The following is a 17,916-nucleotide window of genomic DNA, read 5'->3' as shown; positions in this document are numbered from 1 at the left end:
GGAAGGGACTGCCTGCCAGCTCGTGAAGTGGTATTGGATTGTCAGGCTTCCCTCAAGGTGGCAAAAAGCTTCACTCCCCAAATGCTGCAGCTGAAATGACTGTTAAACGCGTAAAAGGTGTGACTATAGGGCAAAGGTACATAGCAACTTTCGTTTCCCCAAATAATGCTGAGATTACATAGGCGTGTGTACAGGGTGTGCCCAGGCACACCTGAATGTCTCCAGAGCCCCCCTCGCTGTGCTAATGGTGGTCACCATTAGCGTGGCAGGGGAAAATACACACTTTTCAGAGGCCCCAGAAAGCACACTTTCCCAACCCTCACCCCCCTTGCTGAAGATGGGGCCTTTATGGCCCCGATTGGAGCAATGGGGCCATAAAAACTCCAATCAAGGCACATGTTACATTGGAGGCATTGTGGAAGGAAGAGGAATGGCAGTTTTAAATTCCCTGGGTTCACTCCCTAATGAAATGTGCTGCGCACGCCGATGCCTGAGAACTGTAGTTCAGTGGAGATACAGAGAATTCTCTATTTGAGATCTCCTTTGGAACTCCTGAGTCCCAAAACTACAGTTCCCAGGGTTCCTTGGGAAAGAGACCAGTTTAGACCAGTTTAATAGTGCAACCCTATGCACATCTACCTGGAACTAAGGGTCAAGCTAGATGTGTGACATTATTCACATTTTTTGGTTGTTTCCTTTTAGCAGGTGGGACCAAGCCAGTTGGGGGCTGTGGTTGGGGAAGGAGGCTTTAACCCCTGGCCTCCTGAGGGGTTTTGCCATCTTGCACATTGTCAGTTGCGCATGTGCATTTGTGACAGTGACAACAAAACCTCAGTGATCGGAGAATCAAAGGGGGCTGGGGAAGCAGCAACCACAGACCTCTTTTTTTCCACCCAGCAAAAGAATGTTTAGGAACATGCCGTGTATTCAGGGAGCCAGGAATTTGGGGATAACTGGAATTCAGATTTCCAAGAACCTGACTTATTCTGGACTGTAGCGTTGTTAAGAAGTTAAGATGTGTATGCAAAGGACAGTGGCATATAATAAGAAATAAGCCTCTCTGGAAATCACACAGTGGACTACCCAATTTATCTCTGGGATCATGTCCTTCCTGACACCCACACATAGTCATGAATCTTAAAGGCATGGCTTTTAAAAAATGCCAGCGTGATAAGTTTCAGCCACCATGGCTCATTTGCATTCCATAAAACAGAAGCGATGCACAATCACACGAGCACCGGTTTATTTTATGCCACTTGTCCAATGTTTCAGAGATAACCTCGTTCCGCAGGGGCTCCCTATAACACGTAACATAGAACGTATTACATTTTTATACCCATACATACACAAAAGCCACCGCACACACAAAAACCACCCTGGACTTACCGACTAGATGCATCCACCAACATATCACAAACATTCCAGACAAGAAAAAGAAAATCCCTAACTAGGTTTTCTTGTGCCGCCTTGATTTTCAACATTCCATAACTGACCTTTCACTTTCCGAAGTCAGAATGTTAGCAAACATTCCGTGGCATGGTTTGGCCGCAAAGCAAAAAAAAAAAAAAAAGCTTTAGCAGCAATTTCTGTGAGCCGCAGGATAGAATGTGCCAGCGAATGAGAGAAAGTTTGGTGTTTTCTTGCATGGAAAGTACACCACTTGCCCCCCACCCACCCACCCCGGCTCCGATGTGGCACAATTCATGCCCAGCGTGCATCCCCCTACAATTGTCTACCCTGTGAGGTAGACCTTCAGGTAGACTTACCTACAGCCATGCAGGTTCTAGCCCTTGGATCCTAGTTGATCCCTTTTATCAGGTAGTTGTTTGGGCTGGAAGCTCTGTTTTTCATCCTGGCTGTCATGGGAACGGAGGAAAGAAAGTACTATAAGACGCTGTCTTGTATTGGGTATGACCACTATTCCTTCCAGCCCTGTATGTCTACAATAGCCTTCCCCAACCTGGTGCCCCCAGATGTTTTGACGCCAATTCCCAGCATTCCTGGTCATTGGCCATGTTGGCTGGGGCTGATAGGCATTGTGGCCCAAAACTTCTGAATGTCCCCAGGCTGGGATACAGGGATTAAAACGGGGTCTTAAGAAAACATTTCACAGCATTTATAACTGGAGATGTGAGGGACTGAATCCTATGGCCTACAGATGCCACTGAACTACACCTCCATTGGTATTGGGGGGGGGGGGAGAATGCCACCCAGTTTTGCGGTATCACCACTGACTTCCTAAAGAAACTGGCAAAGTTGCCAACTATCTTACTGCACGCTTGCATCTGTGGCTTTAACATCAACTCCTCCTTGTGTGCTTTATTGGACTTGGTACATCAGGGAACGAGCTATTTTTGCAACAGATCTGCAGATATTCGCAGATCCCATTTTATCGCCTTACCATGATAAGCTCTCTGGATGGATTTCTCTTGATCCAGCTGATGCTAAAAAGGCACATGAGCAGGCCAGAGTGTGCTTTTTCTGGTCAGTTGGCCACCGTAGGAGCTAATTCACGGGCCGGCGACCTGAGGCCCTCCATATGTTTTGGACTACAACTCCCAACAGACCCAGCCAGCTTTGGCAATGGTGAGGGATTATGAGAATTGTAGGCCAAAACATCTGGCGTGCGCCAGGTTGCCGCCCCCTCACCTGGTTGCTAGGTTACCCAAGAGAAGGGCTGGCTGCAGCCTAACCATCAGGTAGGCCGCAGCCGGCCTTTCTGGCACGTAACCTAGCAACGGCAGGTAGAAATGAGAAGTTTCGTCAAGAGCGACAATTATGCACCTTTTGCCCCTTTCTTTGAGGGCTGCCCGGACTGGGACATTTCCTTTCCATGTTACTTGAAGTTCGAAACTGTGGATACATCTGCCATTTTGTCCCAGAGCACATACAATTCCCTCAAACAAGGCCTCGCTCTCTCTTTTTTTTTTTGCTAACCTTGCTCGGTTTTACGTTGTTCGTTTCGGCTGTTGTATGGCTGTGTACATATTGTATTTAGGAAATGGCATTCAGATGTGTACATAATATAATATATGAATTTAACCAGCAGTTCCTCTGCTATCACACCATTGCTGTTGGGGGTTTGTTTATTTGTTTTTATATTGACAAATGACCAATAAATTCTGTTGGTTTTCTTTTCTCTCGCTCTCTCTTGTTTTCTCTTTGTTTGCAGCAATTGTGGTCAACTAGATTAATTTTCTGCCATTCCCAGCATGAAAAACTGAATATCCAAACACGTTTAACTGGCTTTCGAGTAGATCTGTAACGTTTGAGTGATCAGTTAGATGACAGGATGTAATACTTTTGCAGTGCAGTCCTGTGGATGTCTGAAGGAAGGAAAGGAAAGGAACCTCTCGTGCAAGCACTGAGTCATTGCTGACTCTTGGAGGGACGCCAGCTTTCACTGACGTTTTCTTGGCAGGCCTCATAGCGGGGTGGTTTGCTGTTGCCTTCCCCGGCCGTTATTCCCTTTCCCCCAGCTAGCTGGGTACTCATTTTACCGACCTCGGGAGGATGGAAGGCTGAGTCGACCTGAGCCGGCTGCCTGAAACCAGCTTCCGCTGGGATCGAACTCAGGCCGTGGGGAGATTTTCGGCTGCAGAAACTGCTGCTCCCACTGCATTCAATCGGATTTACTCCTAGGTAACCCTGGAGAAGATGCTGATGCTAGGGAAAGTGGAAGGCAAAAGGAAGAGGGGCCGGCCAAGGGCAAGGTGGATGGATGATATTCTGGAGGTGACGGACTTGACCCTGGGGGAGGTAGGGGTGGCGACGGCCGACAGAAAGCTCTGGCGTGGGCTGGTCCATGAAGTCACGAAGAGTCGGAAACGACTGAACGAATAAACCACAAACAAGTGTGCATAGGATTGCAGCCTTAATTGATTTTAAAAGGTGCCCGATTAGAAGATGCATATATAATACAACTACCTGTGAAAACAGCAGATGAGAGGCACCACCTTCGAAGAGGACTCCCTCTTCTTTCTCGCAAAAGGACTGCTTCGGTTTCAGCGCCTGCTACGACACATGGATCCCTCTTGTCGTGCCATTGGGTGGCTGGTACCTTGTTAGAAGAGGCATTTCTCTCTCACATAGGAGGGAATCTCTCTTCCAAGCTTGCGTCCTGCTGTGACACATGCACGCACGCATCATATAAGCAGGAAGTGACGACTCCAGGCTTGCGGGATCTACTTTGTTTTTTCCTAGCATTCTGAAATCCAGAGCCAAATGCAAAAAAAGAAATACACTCAGAATGAAAGAATTCTGAGTCCTTTTGAGTACCGGAACTGAACTTTGCTCACTATCCTTCCACATACACAAAAAAACCATGGCTGGGGCATGTATGACTTTTTTCTGTCTAAACATGCATAGGATTGCAGCCTTAATGGGTGCAATTTTAATATATGTATATATATATTGCCAAAACGTCACTTGTAGAGCCTTTTTGAGGTTCCAGAAGCAAGGGAGAGTCTATATGTTTTAAATTATTTCTGGGCCGCCTTTAAGGGGTAGAACAACGTGTAAGGAACAATGTAGAATTTTGGCCATGAAGGCGCTCGAATCAAAGGCCCGTTGGATGACCTCAGCAAACATGGACATCACGCCTGTCATTTCATCTGGGACGAGGTGTTCACTTCCCTTAATGCCTTAACAGCATTTCTCAAATTCCTGTTGCATCTCTGCATCGGGAGTGAATGAACACTGCAGCCACACCTGTTCCGGAGCAGAGATGTGGCAAAATGACCGTCCCCAATGGAAGTTGAGTGGAATGAGTCAAGGAAGAGGAGAAAATCTTTCAGAGATGTGCCGGGGCAAGTTCCTCAGGCCTCTAGTGCTTCAATCGCCCTGCCAATATTTCACAGATATTGCGGGGAGGGCTGGAAAGGAAAACAGGGCTCAGAGTGAGGATGGGATGGTGTGAACAGCAGCACTCAACACTGCAACATTTTGTTGCAGATCTCAGTTGTAATACCCCCATTCTCATATTTATTTATTTATTGTTATGTTTATATCCCGCTTCTCCTCCAAGGAGCCCAAAGAGGCGTACAAGATCCTCCTCCACAACATTTTATCCTCATAACAACCCTGCGAGGTAGGTATGACTGCCCCAGAGTCACCCAGAGCACTTTGCGGCCGAGTGGGGCCTAGAATCCGGAGCTCCCAGGCCAACACTCTCGTGCCAGAACACACTGGCTCGTACTGAGGCCTGATTCATCACGCCTACCCAGGTTATGGAGGGGCCTTGAGCAAGACATCCTCAAAGGCCACCCTCCCTCAGTGAATCTACCTTCTCACGCCCGGCTTTTGCTCCTCGTCCTCTTTTCCAACTTTGCCACCCCTTGTTTGCTTGAAAAGCAGAGTGCCAGGGAGCAAGGAAGACCAGGGCATCGCCTGCTTCGCCTTTGCCTGGGGCAAAGGGAGAGGCTGGTGAATAAATGGGTTTCCACAGGGAAGAGGGGGAGCAGTTCCAGGGGGCCCTTGTCCGTGGGCCCTGGGCCCGTGCCCAACTTTGGCTACCTTCGACGCTGCCCCTGTGTACACGTTACACGCTGCTGAAAACTCTCACGCCGTTACACCACGCAACAGCTCTTTCATTTCCTTGCATTTCCACTCTCCTTCACTCGTTTAAATGCCCAAAGAGTGATTGTTCCTTTGGTTAAAGATTGACCAGAACAGCTTTATCGTCCTACAATCTGATATCACAGGGACGGTCCTTTCGGGAAAACCTGATTAAAACATTTATTTCGTGTGCGTTGCTAAATTCGTCATCCGCCAGGTCTCTGGCTGCCTCCCCTGAGTTTCTCACAGTGCAGGCTGATACCTGCATATTCAGAAGGAAGTCCCATTGAGTTCAATGGATCTTACTCTCAGGGAAGTGGGCGTAAGATTGCAGCCTTAATCCCGGAGCAGGGAATGGATCGATCTAGTTTTCAGCACGCATGTAAACACTACGTAAACGGCTTCACACATCCCAGCAAAAAGAAAAAAGAAAAGAAAAGTGGCGATCCTTCGTACACCCCGGCAAAACTCTTGAAACGCAAATGCTTTTGTGGTCACAAAAATTCAGCATGTGCAAACCTGGGCGTGTAACGGGGAAAAAAGAAAGACGAAAAAAGGCAGCGCACCTGACGATAAACAGATACGGACGCAGACAGAGGGCTTCTTGTCTGTTTCAGTCCCAGACAGAAAGAGCTTTGTGGCCGAATTGTCTTGTCGGTCATCCGAAAGACTCCTCCTTTTAAGCTGGCATTTCCTCGTGTGAGCAAGAGAAGCCGGCCAGGTTCAGGTGGCAACAACGGTGGCGGGGGGGTGTCAGGGAGGGAAGGATGCGAAACTTCCTGGTTTGCATCACTTGGAAAGCAAAGCTGGGGAAAGCAAAGGCCGAGTGACTTCCTGGAGCCAAATCGCTCGCTCTGAAACGATGGGTTACCGAGAGCTGGTGAGGCGTTGGAACGAAGGTGTTTTGGCCCTGGAGAAGGGAGATGGGGAACGCGCCTTAAACGTCTTCCGCAGCGTCGCAACTCCGACCTCCAAGATAGATTTCAACATTGGCTCTTTGCACCTCCTCCGAGGGGACCTGGAGGGAGCCCTGGAGGTAAGTGAGAAATGCCGCAGGGTTTCAGACCCAGTGGCCTGATAGCTAAAATAAAAAAAGAAAACATACACAAAACAATAAGAATAATTAGTGTCCCGGAGGTAACGACAGGATTGATAACTTTAGCAGTTTTGAAAGTACATACAGTCAAGGGGACATATCACAGCTTGTTAAAAACTCCAGTTCAGGTACGTTTTTTTGGAAAAAGAAAATATACACGGGCTGACTCAGTTGATCCCAAATTCAGGGAATACATAAAGTTGTCACTCCACATAGCACGGTGAGTGGTGCCTCCTGGAATGAGATAAAATTGTAGCTAATATCTTTTTCTAAAAAAACCCAAAAAGGCCCAGAATGCGTTTCATCGTCACAAACAATGCCAGACTTAAAACTGAAACCCGAACTGCTGATATCTACTTACATAAATCACTGACTGCCCCAACTCCCGTGGATTCGTAACGAGCGTTTGGAAGCTAGTTTGGAGTAGGGCTGTTTATGAAGGCATAGCAGGTGAAACTACGTGATCCTCCTCTTCCTCACTGTTTTATCCTCACAACCACCCTGCGAGGTAGGTGAGGCTGAGAGTCAGGGAATGGTCCCAAAGTCACCCGGTGAGCTTCATGGCCGAGTGGGGATTCGAACCCGGGTCTTCCCGGTCCTAATCCAACACTAACCACTATGCCGCGCTGCCTCTCACCGCACACACACTTTTTTTTTACCACCAAGTATACACACAAGAGAGAGTTGCAGCCACTCCTGGTTCACCACCATGGTCACCTGCTGCTCTTGTTCGTCCTCCTCTTCCTCATCATGGCTCCCACTTGCTTGCTTGGCAGGCAGAGAGCCAGGGAGCAAGGAGGCTGCAGCATCTCCTGCTCCTAGTTCTCCCCAACTCTGTTGTCTCAGCGAGCGGGAGAGGCCGGTGGACAAGCAGGTTGCAATGGGGAAGAGGAGGAACAACTTCAGGGGGTGCTTGTCAGTGGGCCCCTGCAGGGTGTGAGCCCTTGACAGATGCCCAACTGAACCGACTCTCGGCACCCGCCTTGATAAACAGTGATCCTTTCCACCATGTTCTGAAGAAACAAATCGGCTCCACCATGCCTCCAGTTACGGAATTCTCCTACGTCAGGCCATCGTAGAATCTCAATCCCATTTAAAACTCAAGTCTTCTTTAAAGAGCATGTACAAAGTGCCTTTCGCTCATCGCCGAGAAACAAGGGCTGTGGTAACAGTGTTGGGGTGAAGCAAATGCTGTTTCCGGGTCAACGGAAAGGAAAGATTTTCTGCCTTGGAAGGTGGACGGAGGAGTTCAGTCCGGTCCACACGTGGTCTCTGCATAGCATCATAGTAAGGTTTTGGAGGGCCCACGGGCAAGACATTTTCAACCTTTCCCATTGCAGAGAAAGCTGTGCCAACTAAGATAAGCAGCCCGACGTGCAGAAATGAAACAGGCGAAGCATTTCTTACCACTTCATCTTTATTCCCTGGACAAGCGTCAATTGCCTCATTTCTTCTCCCTTGTTCGAAGCACTGGAGCAGGGGCGATAAAAAGAAGTTGGCCATCTTGGCTCTAATGAGTGGTCCTATTTCTGCCTCCAGGCGTTAGACCGGACTGTTTCCAAAGACAATTGCTTAGCTGTGGGCTTCTTCCAGAGAGGCTATGTCTGCCTGCGGCTGGAGAGGTGAGTGCCCTTGCTCTCTTTCAAGAAGTCAGGGACTGCATTCCAGTGGTGGGCGTGGCCGAGGCCAAAAGAGGTGGAGTCAAAAGAAAAAGGGGTAGAATTTGGTTCCCAGACTTCGCATCCATTCACCTCGAGCATATTTGTTTTGTTTTTTCAAACATGTTAATTAATTTTAATTAATTGGAAACACTTCCTTCTGGTTGAAACCTGCACTACCACTTTCAGTCACTAGGTGGTAGGCTTCCTGGACCAGCACATAGCTTTTTCATGCTTTCTCTGTGCATAGATAGCTAAATAGACACACTCAGATAAAACAGGATGTGTGTCTGTCTGTCCGTCAGCGCCATAGCGCCAAGACCGTGGTACATAGACACCTGAAACTTGGCACACATACTAAGAGGACCCTAGGGCTGTGCACCTTGAGGTTGATTTGTTTTAAAAACACATCAATTAATTTTAATTCGTTTAAATGTGTCTGTGCAATGGAAGCTTGCACTAACATCTTCAGTCACTAGGTGGCAAACTTCCCTAACCAGCACATAGCTTTGCAGTCCCTAGAATTTGAAGCCAAGAGAGATTAGGAGGCTGTGGGAAGATTTATGCAACTGCCCTCTCCCTGCTGCTGTGGGGCACCCCCCTCATTGGAATGGAGTGGGTAGTCCCCTCCCTCAGGGGGCTAGAAGGGTGTACCATGGCAGGGTGTGGTCATGGCTCCATTCATATGGGGTTTGTACCATGGGCCCAATCCTGACGGCTCATAACTTTGCTTGAAGGCGGTGCCGCCTCAAACGGTGATGTATTCCAACCTGTACGAAGCTGGCTGCTTTCGCTAGTACAGAATAAAAGCGCACATGTGCGCCTGACCCCCAATTGATCTCCCCTTCCCCATTCTTCCCGCGGCAGGTATGAAGAAGCCCTGAATGACTGCAGACTAGCCCTGACGCACCTCCGGAAGAACCCTTGCATCGATTACAAGCAGCTGGGTCTCAAGTTTGTGCTGTGTACCTGGGAGGTAAGAGGCGGTGGCGAATGATGTGATAACGGAGACAGAAGATGGCTGATGTCCGTCAGTCCTTGCCTTATCTGAACCCCCTCCCTGCAGACGTAATTTAGGATCCAATGGGATCCAGGGGAAGATCAGAATTTGGCCTTTGTCTCCTATGGGTGTGTGTGGGGGGGAGTAATATATACAATGGAGGCTGATGGCTCCAATTTTGGTGGGTCTTTGAATCCATCTGGGTTTTGGTCCAAACCAGCCAGAACTCTAAAGGAGTGATCCAAGGTGGTAAACCCCAAACTAGAGTTCTGGATGGTTCAGACCGAAACCCAGATGGATTCACAGACCCACTGAAATCAGAGCCACCAGCCTCCACTGCGTGGATCCCACCACTCCTCCAGGGGCCCACATGACAAGGCACCTAGAGCAAAACATTCATCTGGACTCACCAGGGGGCAGGTTTTCAGGCCTTATCTGCGGGACGGCCATGGCAACTCCACATCCCATTCCTTCATAGAATCATAGAATAGCAGAGTTGGAAGGGGCCTACAAGGCCATCGAGTCCAACCCCCTGCTCAATGCAGGAATCCACCCTAAAGCATCCCTGACAGGTGGTTGTCCAGCTGCCTCTTGAAGGCCTCTAGTGTGGGAGAGCCCACAACCTCCCTAGGTAACTGATTCCATTGTCACACTGCTCTAACAGTCAGGAAGTTTTTCCTGATGTCCAGCTGGAATCTTGCTTCCTTTAACTTGAGTCCATTATTCCGTGTCCTGCACTCTGGGAGGATCGAGAAGAGATCCTGGCCCTCTTCTGTGTGACAACCTTTTAAGTATTTGAAGAGTGCTACCATGTCTCCCCTCAATCTTCTCTTCTCCAGGCTCAACATGCCCAGTTCTTTCAGTCTCTCTTCATAGGGCTTTGTTTCCAGACCCCTGATCATCCTGGTTGCCCTCCTCTGAACACGCTCCAGCTTGTCTGCGTCCTTCTTGAATTGTGGAGCCCAGAACTGGACGCAATATGAGGCCTAACCAGGGCCGAACAGAGAGGAACCAGTACCTCTAACCAGTACCTTCCTCCTCTCCGCTGAAGAATCCTGTGTGACCGCCCAAGCTTGCCTCCTTCGTTCTTTCCTGCAGGTGCTGTACAATACCGCTGCGGCCCAGTGCCGCCTTGGGAGATGGCAGGATGCTCGGCGAACACTGGAGGAGGCTGCCGGACAGTCCCACAAGGGCCCGATCCCCCAGCTCAATACGGCTCTGGAGCAGGTGCAGGCAAGTCAGACGTCCCGCTTTTATCGGAGCTGGGGTGGGGGCGGGGCGCTCTACAGAAATTGTGGATTCAAAGCCCCAAAGTCAGGAGCAGCAGCAGGCCGCTCCAAGGAACACAGCACACACTTGGATTTAAAGCAGTCTTCATTGTGACCAGATTTTTGGACTACAAGTCCCATCATCCCTGGCTGGGGATGATGGGATCTGCAGTCCAACTCGTCTGGAGCATGCCAGATTGGGAGAGGCCTGTAGCCTTTGCGTCTCCTCTGCTGGCTTTTCGGAAGCCTCCGTTTTCCCCGGGTGGTGAACTGCATCAGGAGTCTCCCAACCTTTTTGGGTCACTGGGCACGTTTGTAAGTTTGGAGAGGGTCTCGTGGCTGCTCTCACAAAATGGCTGTCAAGGCAGGTGTGGCTGGACTCTTCGCTGGTCACTTCGCTTTGCAGCGTGCCAGTCTCTCAGTTCATTAGGTAAAAACCATCAGATGTAAAATAAAGATCGGGAGGGACAGGGAACATGGCGAGTGCCAAGAGAAACCTCCGCAGGAATACCACAAGGGTACCACACCGGAGACCCCAGAAATGGACTTTTGACTGGTTCAGCAGGGCTTTTCTCACATTCTTAAATTGGAGTTGCGGGACTCTTTTGCTTTTATTTATTTGGGACAAGATAACCTGGTTTCCCTTTTCCCTCCTCATCCGTTTTCCTTGTGTGTCGTGTCTTTGCTTGTAAAACTGCAGGCAGTGGGTGTCTTGCTCTACTGATTGTATTGAAGCCAGTCCCAGAGGCTTTTTGGCTGGGGAGCGGGATGAATATATATAAATAGATAAACCTTGTTTTGAATTGCTCTACTCTAGGAACATCTCTTCCTGGAGCCGCGAAGCGTCCCTGTGGGGGAGATTTTCAGGCCTCCGACCAAAGACGTGGAAGAGCTGGAAGAAAAGGATTTCTTGGGGCAGCCCAAGGTAACGGCTGCAATTCCATGGCTAAAAGGGGGTGATGTCATTCTGGTGTCATGAGCCTAGTCCTCAGTGAGGTGGTCAGACCGCCTCTGGGCTGCACCACTTTAGATGCCAAGTTACGGGGGTGGGATGGATAACGTGACGAAATGTTGCTCCGTACAAAAAACAATTCCCTCCATGTGGAAAACTAGCAGGTCAGGGAGAAGAAGGGTACTAACTTAGTCTTTCCTTGATATGCTAGTTTTCTATGTGCAGGGAGAGATTCTATGCGAGGGGTGGAGTCAATTTCAGAGAATTCTCTGGGGCCGAAATACCAGAATATCTCCCGCTTTCTATGACAGGTGATCTCCTCTGCTTTTCTGGAGGATAAGTTGAGCGCCTCTCGTGGTCTGCAGACCCAGGTGAGTAGGGGAACATGGGAGTGGAGTGTTGTACAGTACGGCCACACATGTCCTTCTCCTGGAGACAGCGGCTGCCAACATTTCTCCATGGCAGGGCTCCTTTGTGCATTGACAGCCGTGTAACAGACAGACAGCCTATAGGTGAAGCTTTCCCCCTACCTCCCGTGCGGAAATCAAACCGGTGCAGCATGCATCAACAGCATGCCTGGATGTATGGCAGCCCAGTGTTCTCTCCAGTGGAGGAAACTGCACCGGTTGGATTTCTGCCTGCTGTGCCATTGTTAAAGGTGCAGAGCTTCTGTCGGGAGCAAACGTGGCAGGCCTCACTAGCAGGTGCCAGCGCATAAGGCTGGGCTGTTGAAGCGTATTGTCCAGAGAACCGAATTTCGTTTCGGAGAAATGCACGGTGCCCGCGTTCCAGGGATGGGCGTGGCCAGAGGCAAAAGAGGTGGGGCCACAGATACAAAAACACCTGAAAAGGGGTGGAACCAAGAGAAAAGGGGGTGCGGCCATTGAGGGAACACTGGGCGGGCCACAGATCAGTGTTTCACTTCCTTTCTTTAAGTAGGGGAGCCCCTGACATATTTTTAGGGACTAAAGGAGCACGTAGCCTATATGCAAACAGACACATGTTTTGCTTGCGCGGTCAGCTGAGGCCCCAGGGTGGCCATGATCTCATCTTCACATGCCTGAGAAAGGGCGGGGTGGTGCGTATGCACATGGTCTCAGTGGAGTATTTCAAGTGTTCCTTTATCTTGCTCCTCAGCCAAAATGGCTCCTGGCGCGGTTTACATGCGATCAGCAAAACAAGACAGTTCTTGCTCCTGCAGGCTAAAAAAGTCACGACACACAAGGAAAAAGGAATGGGGAAGGACGAGGGGGGAAATGGCGGGATGCTCGTGCTTCTCTCATCTCCCAGGGATTGGGGGGGGGGGAGTCCAGCCTTTGCTCCTTCCCCTTTTCTTCATTGCTGTTGTTGTTGTTATTTTGTATGCTCACGTAAATGTACCCAAAGCAGCATACGGGTATGATGCTCCGTCCCCTGTGATGAAAAACTATTTGTATCCCACTGCTGCCACCACTTTTCCAACGTTGTTGTTCCAGAGGCAGGATCTACCAAGCTGCGTGTTCCAGAGGCAGGATCTACCAAGCTGCTTACCTCGCCTCACTCCCTAAAACCAAATTTTATGCCATTTGGAGTTCTCATTGATTCAAGGGTCCATCTCCAATATTTCCTCCTCAGCTGTGCTCGTTCCCTGCTCTTTCTGCGCTGGCTTTGTACAAGTCCCCTAGATCCTTTTGACTTTCACTTCCCCAGCCTCCACGGCTGCCAGCATGCTTCCCAGAGCAGCTAAGATTGCCAGCTGACCTAAACGTGGATGGCTCTTGCGCTACTTAACAGCTCAATAGGCAGAAATCAGCAGTGAAACGCATCACAACACGGAAGTAAACGTTTCCCCCCTGCTGAGAGCTTCACAAGAAGCTGCTGTTAAAAAGCACAGCAACAGAGGGCAGCTTAAAAGTTGGCAACCCTGTCCTGAGTGTGTTGGAACTTTTTCTTTTGCCTACTCTTGAACCGGGCAAGTTTTGTCTTCTTTGCTATCCCCCAAGGAATTTGCCGTAACTCAACGATTCCCTGTTCTTTCAGAAATTCATTAATCACGTCCCACCACCACCTGTTACAGCACCCCCCAGCTGGCCTCGTGAGAGACCGAGGATGCAGAAACCAGGTAAGGAGCAAACCAGGTGAGCTGTGAGGCGGAGGTAGCGCAAGACAGCCCCCCCCCGCCCCCCATTAAAGACAAAATGGTTTTTTTAAAAAATCTTAGGAATTAGAAATTATGTTCATCTTTCTTGCTGCTATTCTTCCTGAAAAGAGATAGCTTAAGATGTTTCCATCTACCAAATTCACCCTTTATTTTAGTTTCAAATCCATCACGGTTTAGTCCTTGCAAATGTTCCTTTGTGACATTTTGTTACCTTTAAATTTTGTCTTTCCAGTATTATTACTTCCTGCTCTGTAAAATAAAAAGTTCACTGCTCTGATTTAGTAATATTAATCCCATATCTTGGGGGCATTCGGAAGGAAGCGATACATACCGGTGACTCCCCTGCGTCGAGCGTTTCAGCACACGCCTCGGCAGAAAGGCAGGATCGAAATGCAATGAAATAAAGTAATGGAGGGATTTTTCTTTGCAGCTCCCACAGAGGGAAATGCGGGCAGGGCAGATGCCAGTGGCACTGATCCCGGAAAAGCCCTAGAGGTGAGACCTTCCCATGGCAATGGGGAAAACAGACGGCCCTCTCACAAAACGGTTGGTTTCGCACAACACGATAAGCCAGACTTCGGGTTGAGTGTGGGTTGTCGCTTAACCATGGGCTGTTGCGTTGTGTGAACCCACAAAACCATGGTTTGTTAACCAAGAACAACCCACAATTCACAACCCAACAACAAACCATGGCTTCTCCCAACCCTTACTCTGGCTTCTCGTGTGGTGTGAACCCCAAGTGGTTGTCGCGATCACACTACGAACAGATGTGCTCTGAGTCGTTCCTTCGCCCCGGTTCACCATCGCTTGCGTCCCGTCTCTCGAGCAGGTCCATTCGGCGCGGCGGGAAGCTTCTCACCTTGACAGCAGGCCCATCCTGCTAAAGGTACATGGTTCCTACACCGTGGACATGAAGGTGGGCGCCGCGCCATCCCTGGCTGATCTCACCACGTTGTTGCAGGAGGAGTGTCGTAGGCAGGCAGCACAGATGACACTGAGGTAGGTTCAACCCCATAATCCAACTCTCTAACCACTACACCACACTGCCTGTCCACATTAGGCCACCAACTCCGATTCCACCAACTGTCGAACTGCTCAGAGCATCAGTAAAGCATCCCAGAGAGACACGCCTGGGGGCCACGTTGTACTCTTTTCGGTGCCAGGTAAAGACCTTTTCTCCCCCGCCTTCCTTTTCCAGTCATTTTAAGTGTTTCCATTTTGAATCTGGCATTGCATTTTAAATCTTTGCGCTGTGGCTGAGTTGTATTCAGTTCCTGGTTTTATTTTTACCCTGCCGGTTTAAACTTTGTACGTTGTATTCCATTGTCTTGGATTTTATGCTTTTCATTGGTGTGAAACACACACACACACACCGGAGAGCTTCAGCTATCGGGCAGCATAGATAAATAGATGAATAAATATGTTTCTTATGTTCGGCCAAAATCCGCTCTCCTGAAACTTAAACTCGTTAGAAATAGTCCTTCCCTCTGCTCCCTGAGAGAATGAGACTTTGCTCCTTTCTATCTGACAGACCGTCGGGTATATAAAGTGTGATTAGGCCGGCCACCCCTCTCTGACTTCTCCAAAATTGCCAGCATTTTTTAAAGCTTAAAGGTCTTCCTGTCAGTAACGAAACCCTTAGGTGAGGCATTTCAATCCTTCAAAATGGGGCTGAAAATGCTTTGGATTGGGCCCCTGGGCCTGAGTTTTTGAAGCCCTGCTCCACATCCTTTTTAAAGAGCAGCACCCAGAACTGGACACAGTACTCTAGACCAGGAGGTTCATCACACGAGACTGAAATCCTGCATCCCTACTAGGGCTTTCTTCTTCCAGTTTCTTTGCGGGTTTACGATGGGTTCGTTTCAACAGCGGACAACGGAATTGAAAACTTCCTGTCTCCGCAATGCTCTATATGTTCAATGAAACAGTGCCATCTAGTGGCTGTATTGTAGCACAACACCGGCATTGCACACTGCCGATATGCCACCATGAGCTTTTATTTCAGCTCATCTTCGATCTTTTTAAAAGTGGTATAAAACTCAAAAAATGTGGGAGACACTGGAGGTTGCCGACGTCATGTGAAGGACCTGCAAACTTCCATGAGCAGCCAATCGTGAGCGGGCAATAAAAGTCTTGTGTAGAAATGTTCTAGGTCAGCATGAAGCAGAACTATTATTTTCTGTCTTCAAAACTCTGCTTCTTTTCGTGCAGCCTGAAATTGCATTTGCCTTTTTTGCAGCCACGTCTCACTGCTGGCTTATGTTCAACTTGCGACTGATGACAATCCTAAGATTCTTTTCACACATACTACTGAAACTATCGGTTATCCCCCATCTTATATCTGTCCAATTGCTGTCTTGGTTTTTTTTTACCTAAATGCAGAAATTTACATTTCCCTCTGTCGAATCACGTATTCACATGTCTGGCTGTGTTACTGACCCATTGCAGGTACAGGCCTCCAGGGCATGACGAGTTAATACCTATTAACAATGATGAGGAACTGAAGACGGTATGGCAAGAAGTTCAGGAGGGTCGCCTGACCCTTTGGTGCCAGGTACATATTATGTAGTCTTGGGTTTTCTGTCTCAAAGACATGGGTTATTTTTCTCTTCGCTGTCTCGATCCAGGCTGAATGGGAACCCTTTTTTTAAAAAAAGCACAGACCCCCAGTTCCCTGCAAGTAGAAAACTAGCACAACAGGAGGAATGACCCAGCTGGAGTGTCCCTCCCTGCCCTGCTAGCTTTCTACCTGCGGGGAGTTTTTTTTTCTTCTTCTTTACTGATTCTGTAGCCCTCAAAAATGCAGTCTGAAGTTCACTCTCCTATCCCTCATTGCGTCCTCATTCCACTGCCTGTGCCAATCCAGCCCCGTTTTGTGCGTTTTGAAGGGTAAAGAAGAAAGCGTGAACAGACCGGTCCTGTACCGCATGGTTGCGCACCATCCCTATGGCGGTCAGGCGCAAGTGGACCTGCATTTTAAGGAAGGTGACAAGCTGGAGGTTCTCTCTGAAGGTACTGGAGTGGAGCCCCAAGACCAGGTGTTGGGTGGGTGGGTGGAGATGCACCCTAGTTACCTTTCCTTTGGGTAAATCCTGGCTCTAGAGCTCCAGCCTGTTTTGAACAACTGTGCCAAAGAGAGAACTCTTTGGCAAATCCAGCTTGTCCCGCAGGGCTGAGAAGCTGCACTCGCCAGAATTCCCTCCTCTCTGTATCTATTAAAATCCGCCCATCCCAGGGTCCCAAGTTGGCCTTTTGGGATTCCCCAGAGGGCTCCGCCCCCCACCCCTTTCCCCAGGCACTGATTTCAGGTGGATTCCTGTGTTTTGTGCAAATTTCCCCCCATTCTAAAAGCTTGAAATGCCTCTGGTCACCTTTAGTTATGGGCAGAAAGAGCTTTGTGCTCAAAGAGGCCGGTATTTGGGGGGTACTGTGGCCCCGGCCACCACTGGCAGGTGGTCCCCGAGAGCTTCTTTGGCCCTCGGACTGACAGAGGTCCCTGCTTTACCAGACCCGAAGCCAGCAGGGCTGCTTCGGAGTTTGCAGTACAGACTGCGTGGGATACCTGCCTCTGTCCTCCGATCCCTCCCTCCTGCCCCCCCCCAGCCCCTGAGGCGGCCGCCAGCAGCTATACAATTGGCCCCTTTCCCCGTAGCCCACTTCTCCTCACCCGAGGCCTCCTTGTGTTTCCACAGTGAACACGGAATGGCTGGAAGGGCGCTGCAATGGAGCTGTTGGCATTTTCCCAAAATGCTTTGCGGTGGAAGAGAGCGCTAACGCCACCTACCTCTAAAGGAGAAGAGGAGGCCTGGTGTGTGTCCCTCCCCTCTTAGATGTTTTCCTCTAGCAAGGCAGCTTACATGGTCCTCCTCCTCTCTGTTTTATCCTTCCAACAACCCTGCGAGGTAGGTTTAGGCTGAGAGTCCAGGACTAGGCCAGAGTCACCCAGCGAGCTTCATAGCTGAGTGGGGCCTCGAACCCAGGTCTTTTACATCCCTTTCCAACACTCTAACCACTACACAACACTGCCCTGGTCTTGAATAGGCCATTAAGTCTCATTCTCTTTACAAAACCCCTGCTCCTGGTGGAGGTGAAAGGTGCTAGAACTGGTTTGTCGATCTGGACAGACAGCTCTTCTCCGGCAAACGTGTCTCATCCTCTTTTTAACGCCACTTGAGAGAATAAGGAAATAACCTGCAAATCACCGAAGATGTGTGCTTATATATATTGACAGAAGACAGGCGCCTGA

General features: G+C 49.3%; 1 protein-coding gene across 1 annotated transcript; it reads left to right on the top strand.

The window, feature by feature from the left end:
• Nucleotides 1–6,418: 6,418 nt before the first annotated feature.
• Nucleotides 6,419–17,460, top strand: NOXA1 (NADPH oxidase activator 1). The gene is made up of 10 exons (XM_063144990.1): nt 6,419–6,558; nt 8,185–8,274; nt 9,178–9,286; nt 10,409–10,543; nt 11,396–11,512; nt 11,842–11,901; nt 14,500–14,669; nt 16,119–16,224; nt 16,559–16,682; nt 17,363–17,460. The coding sequence occupies exons 1-10, from the start codon at nt 6,419–6,421 to the stop codon at nt 17,458–17,460; spliced, it is 1,149 nt and encodes a 382-aa protein (XP_063001060.1).
• The last annotated feature ends 456 nt before the right edge of the window (nt 17,461–17,916 follow it).

The sequence above is a fragment of the Elgaria multicarinata genome, chromosome 19, assembly GCF_023053635.1.
Source record: "Elgaria multicarinata webbii isolate HBS135686 ecotype San Diego chromosome 19, rElgMul1.1.pri, whole genome shotgun sequence".
Classification (NCBI taxonomy): domain Eukaryota; kingdom Metazoa; phylum Chordata; class Lepidosauria; order Squamata; family Anguidae; genus Elgaria; species Elgaria multicarinata.
The sequence above is the reverse complement of the archived record's forward strand: the minus strand, read 5'-3'. Positions and strand labels throughout refer to the sequence as shown.

Bases quoted from the DNA above. Each gene is read 5' to 3' on its own strand.
- NOXA1 (XM_063144990.1), top strand. From the start codon at position 6,419: ATGGGTTACCGAGAGCTGGTGAGGCGTTGGAACGAAGGTGTTTTGGCC. The intron at 6,559-8,184 runs CCTCCTCCGAGG...GTCCTATTTCTG, and splicing joins TTCAACATTGGCTCTTTGCA to CCTCCAGGCGTTAGACCGGA. The intron at 10,544-11,395 runs GCAAGTCAGACG...GCTCTACTCTAG, and splicing joins CGGCTCTGGAGCAGGTGCAG to GAACATCTCTTCCTGGAGCC.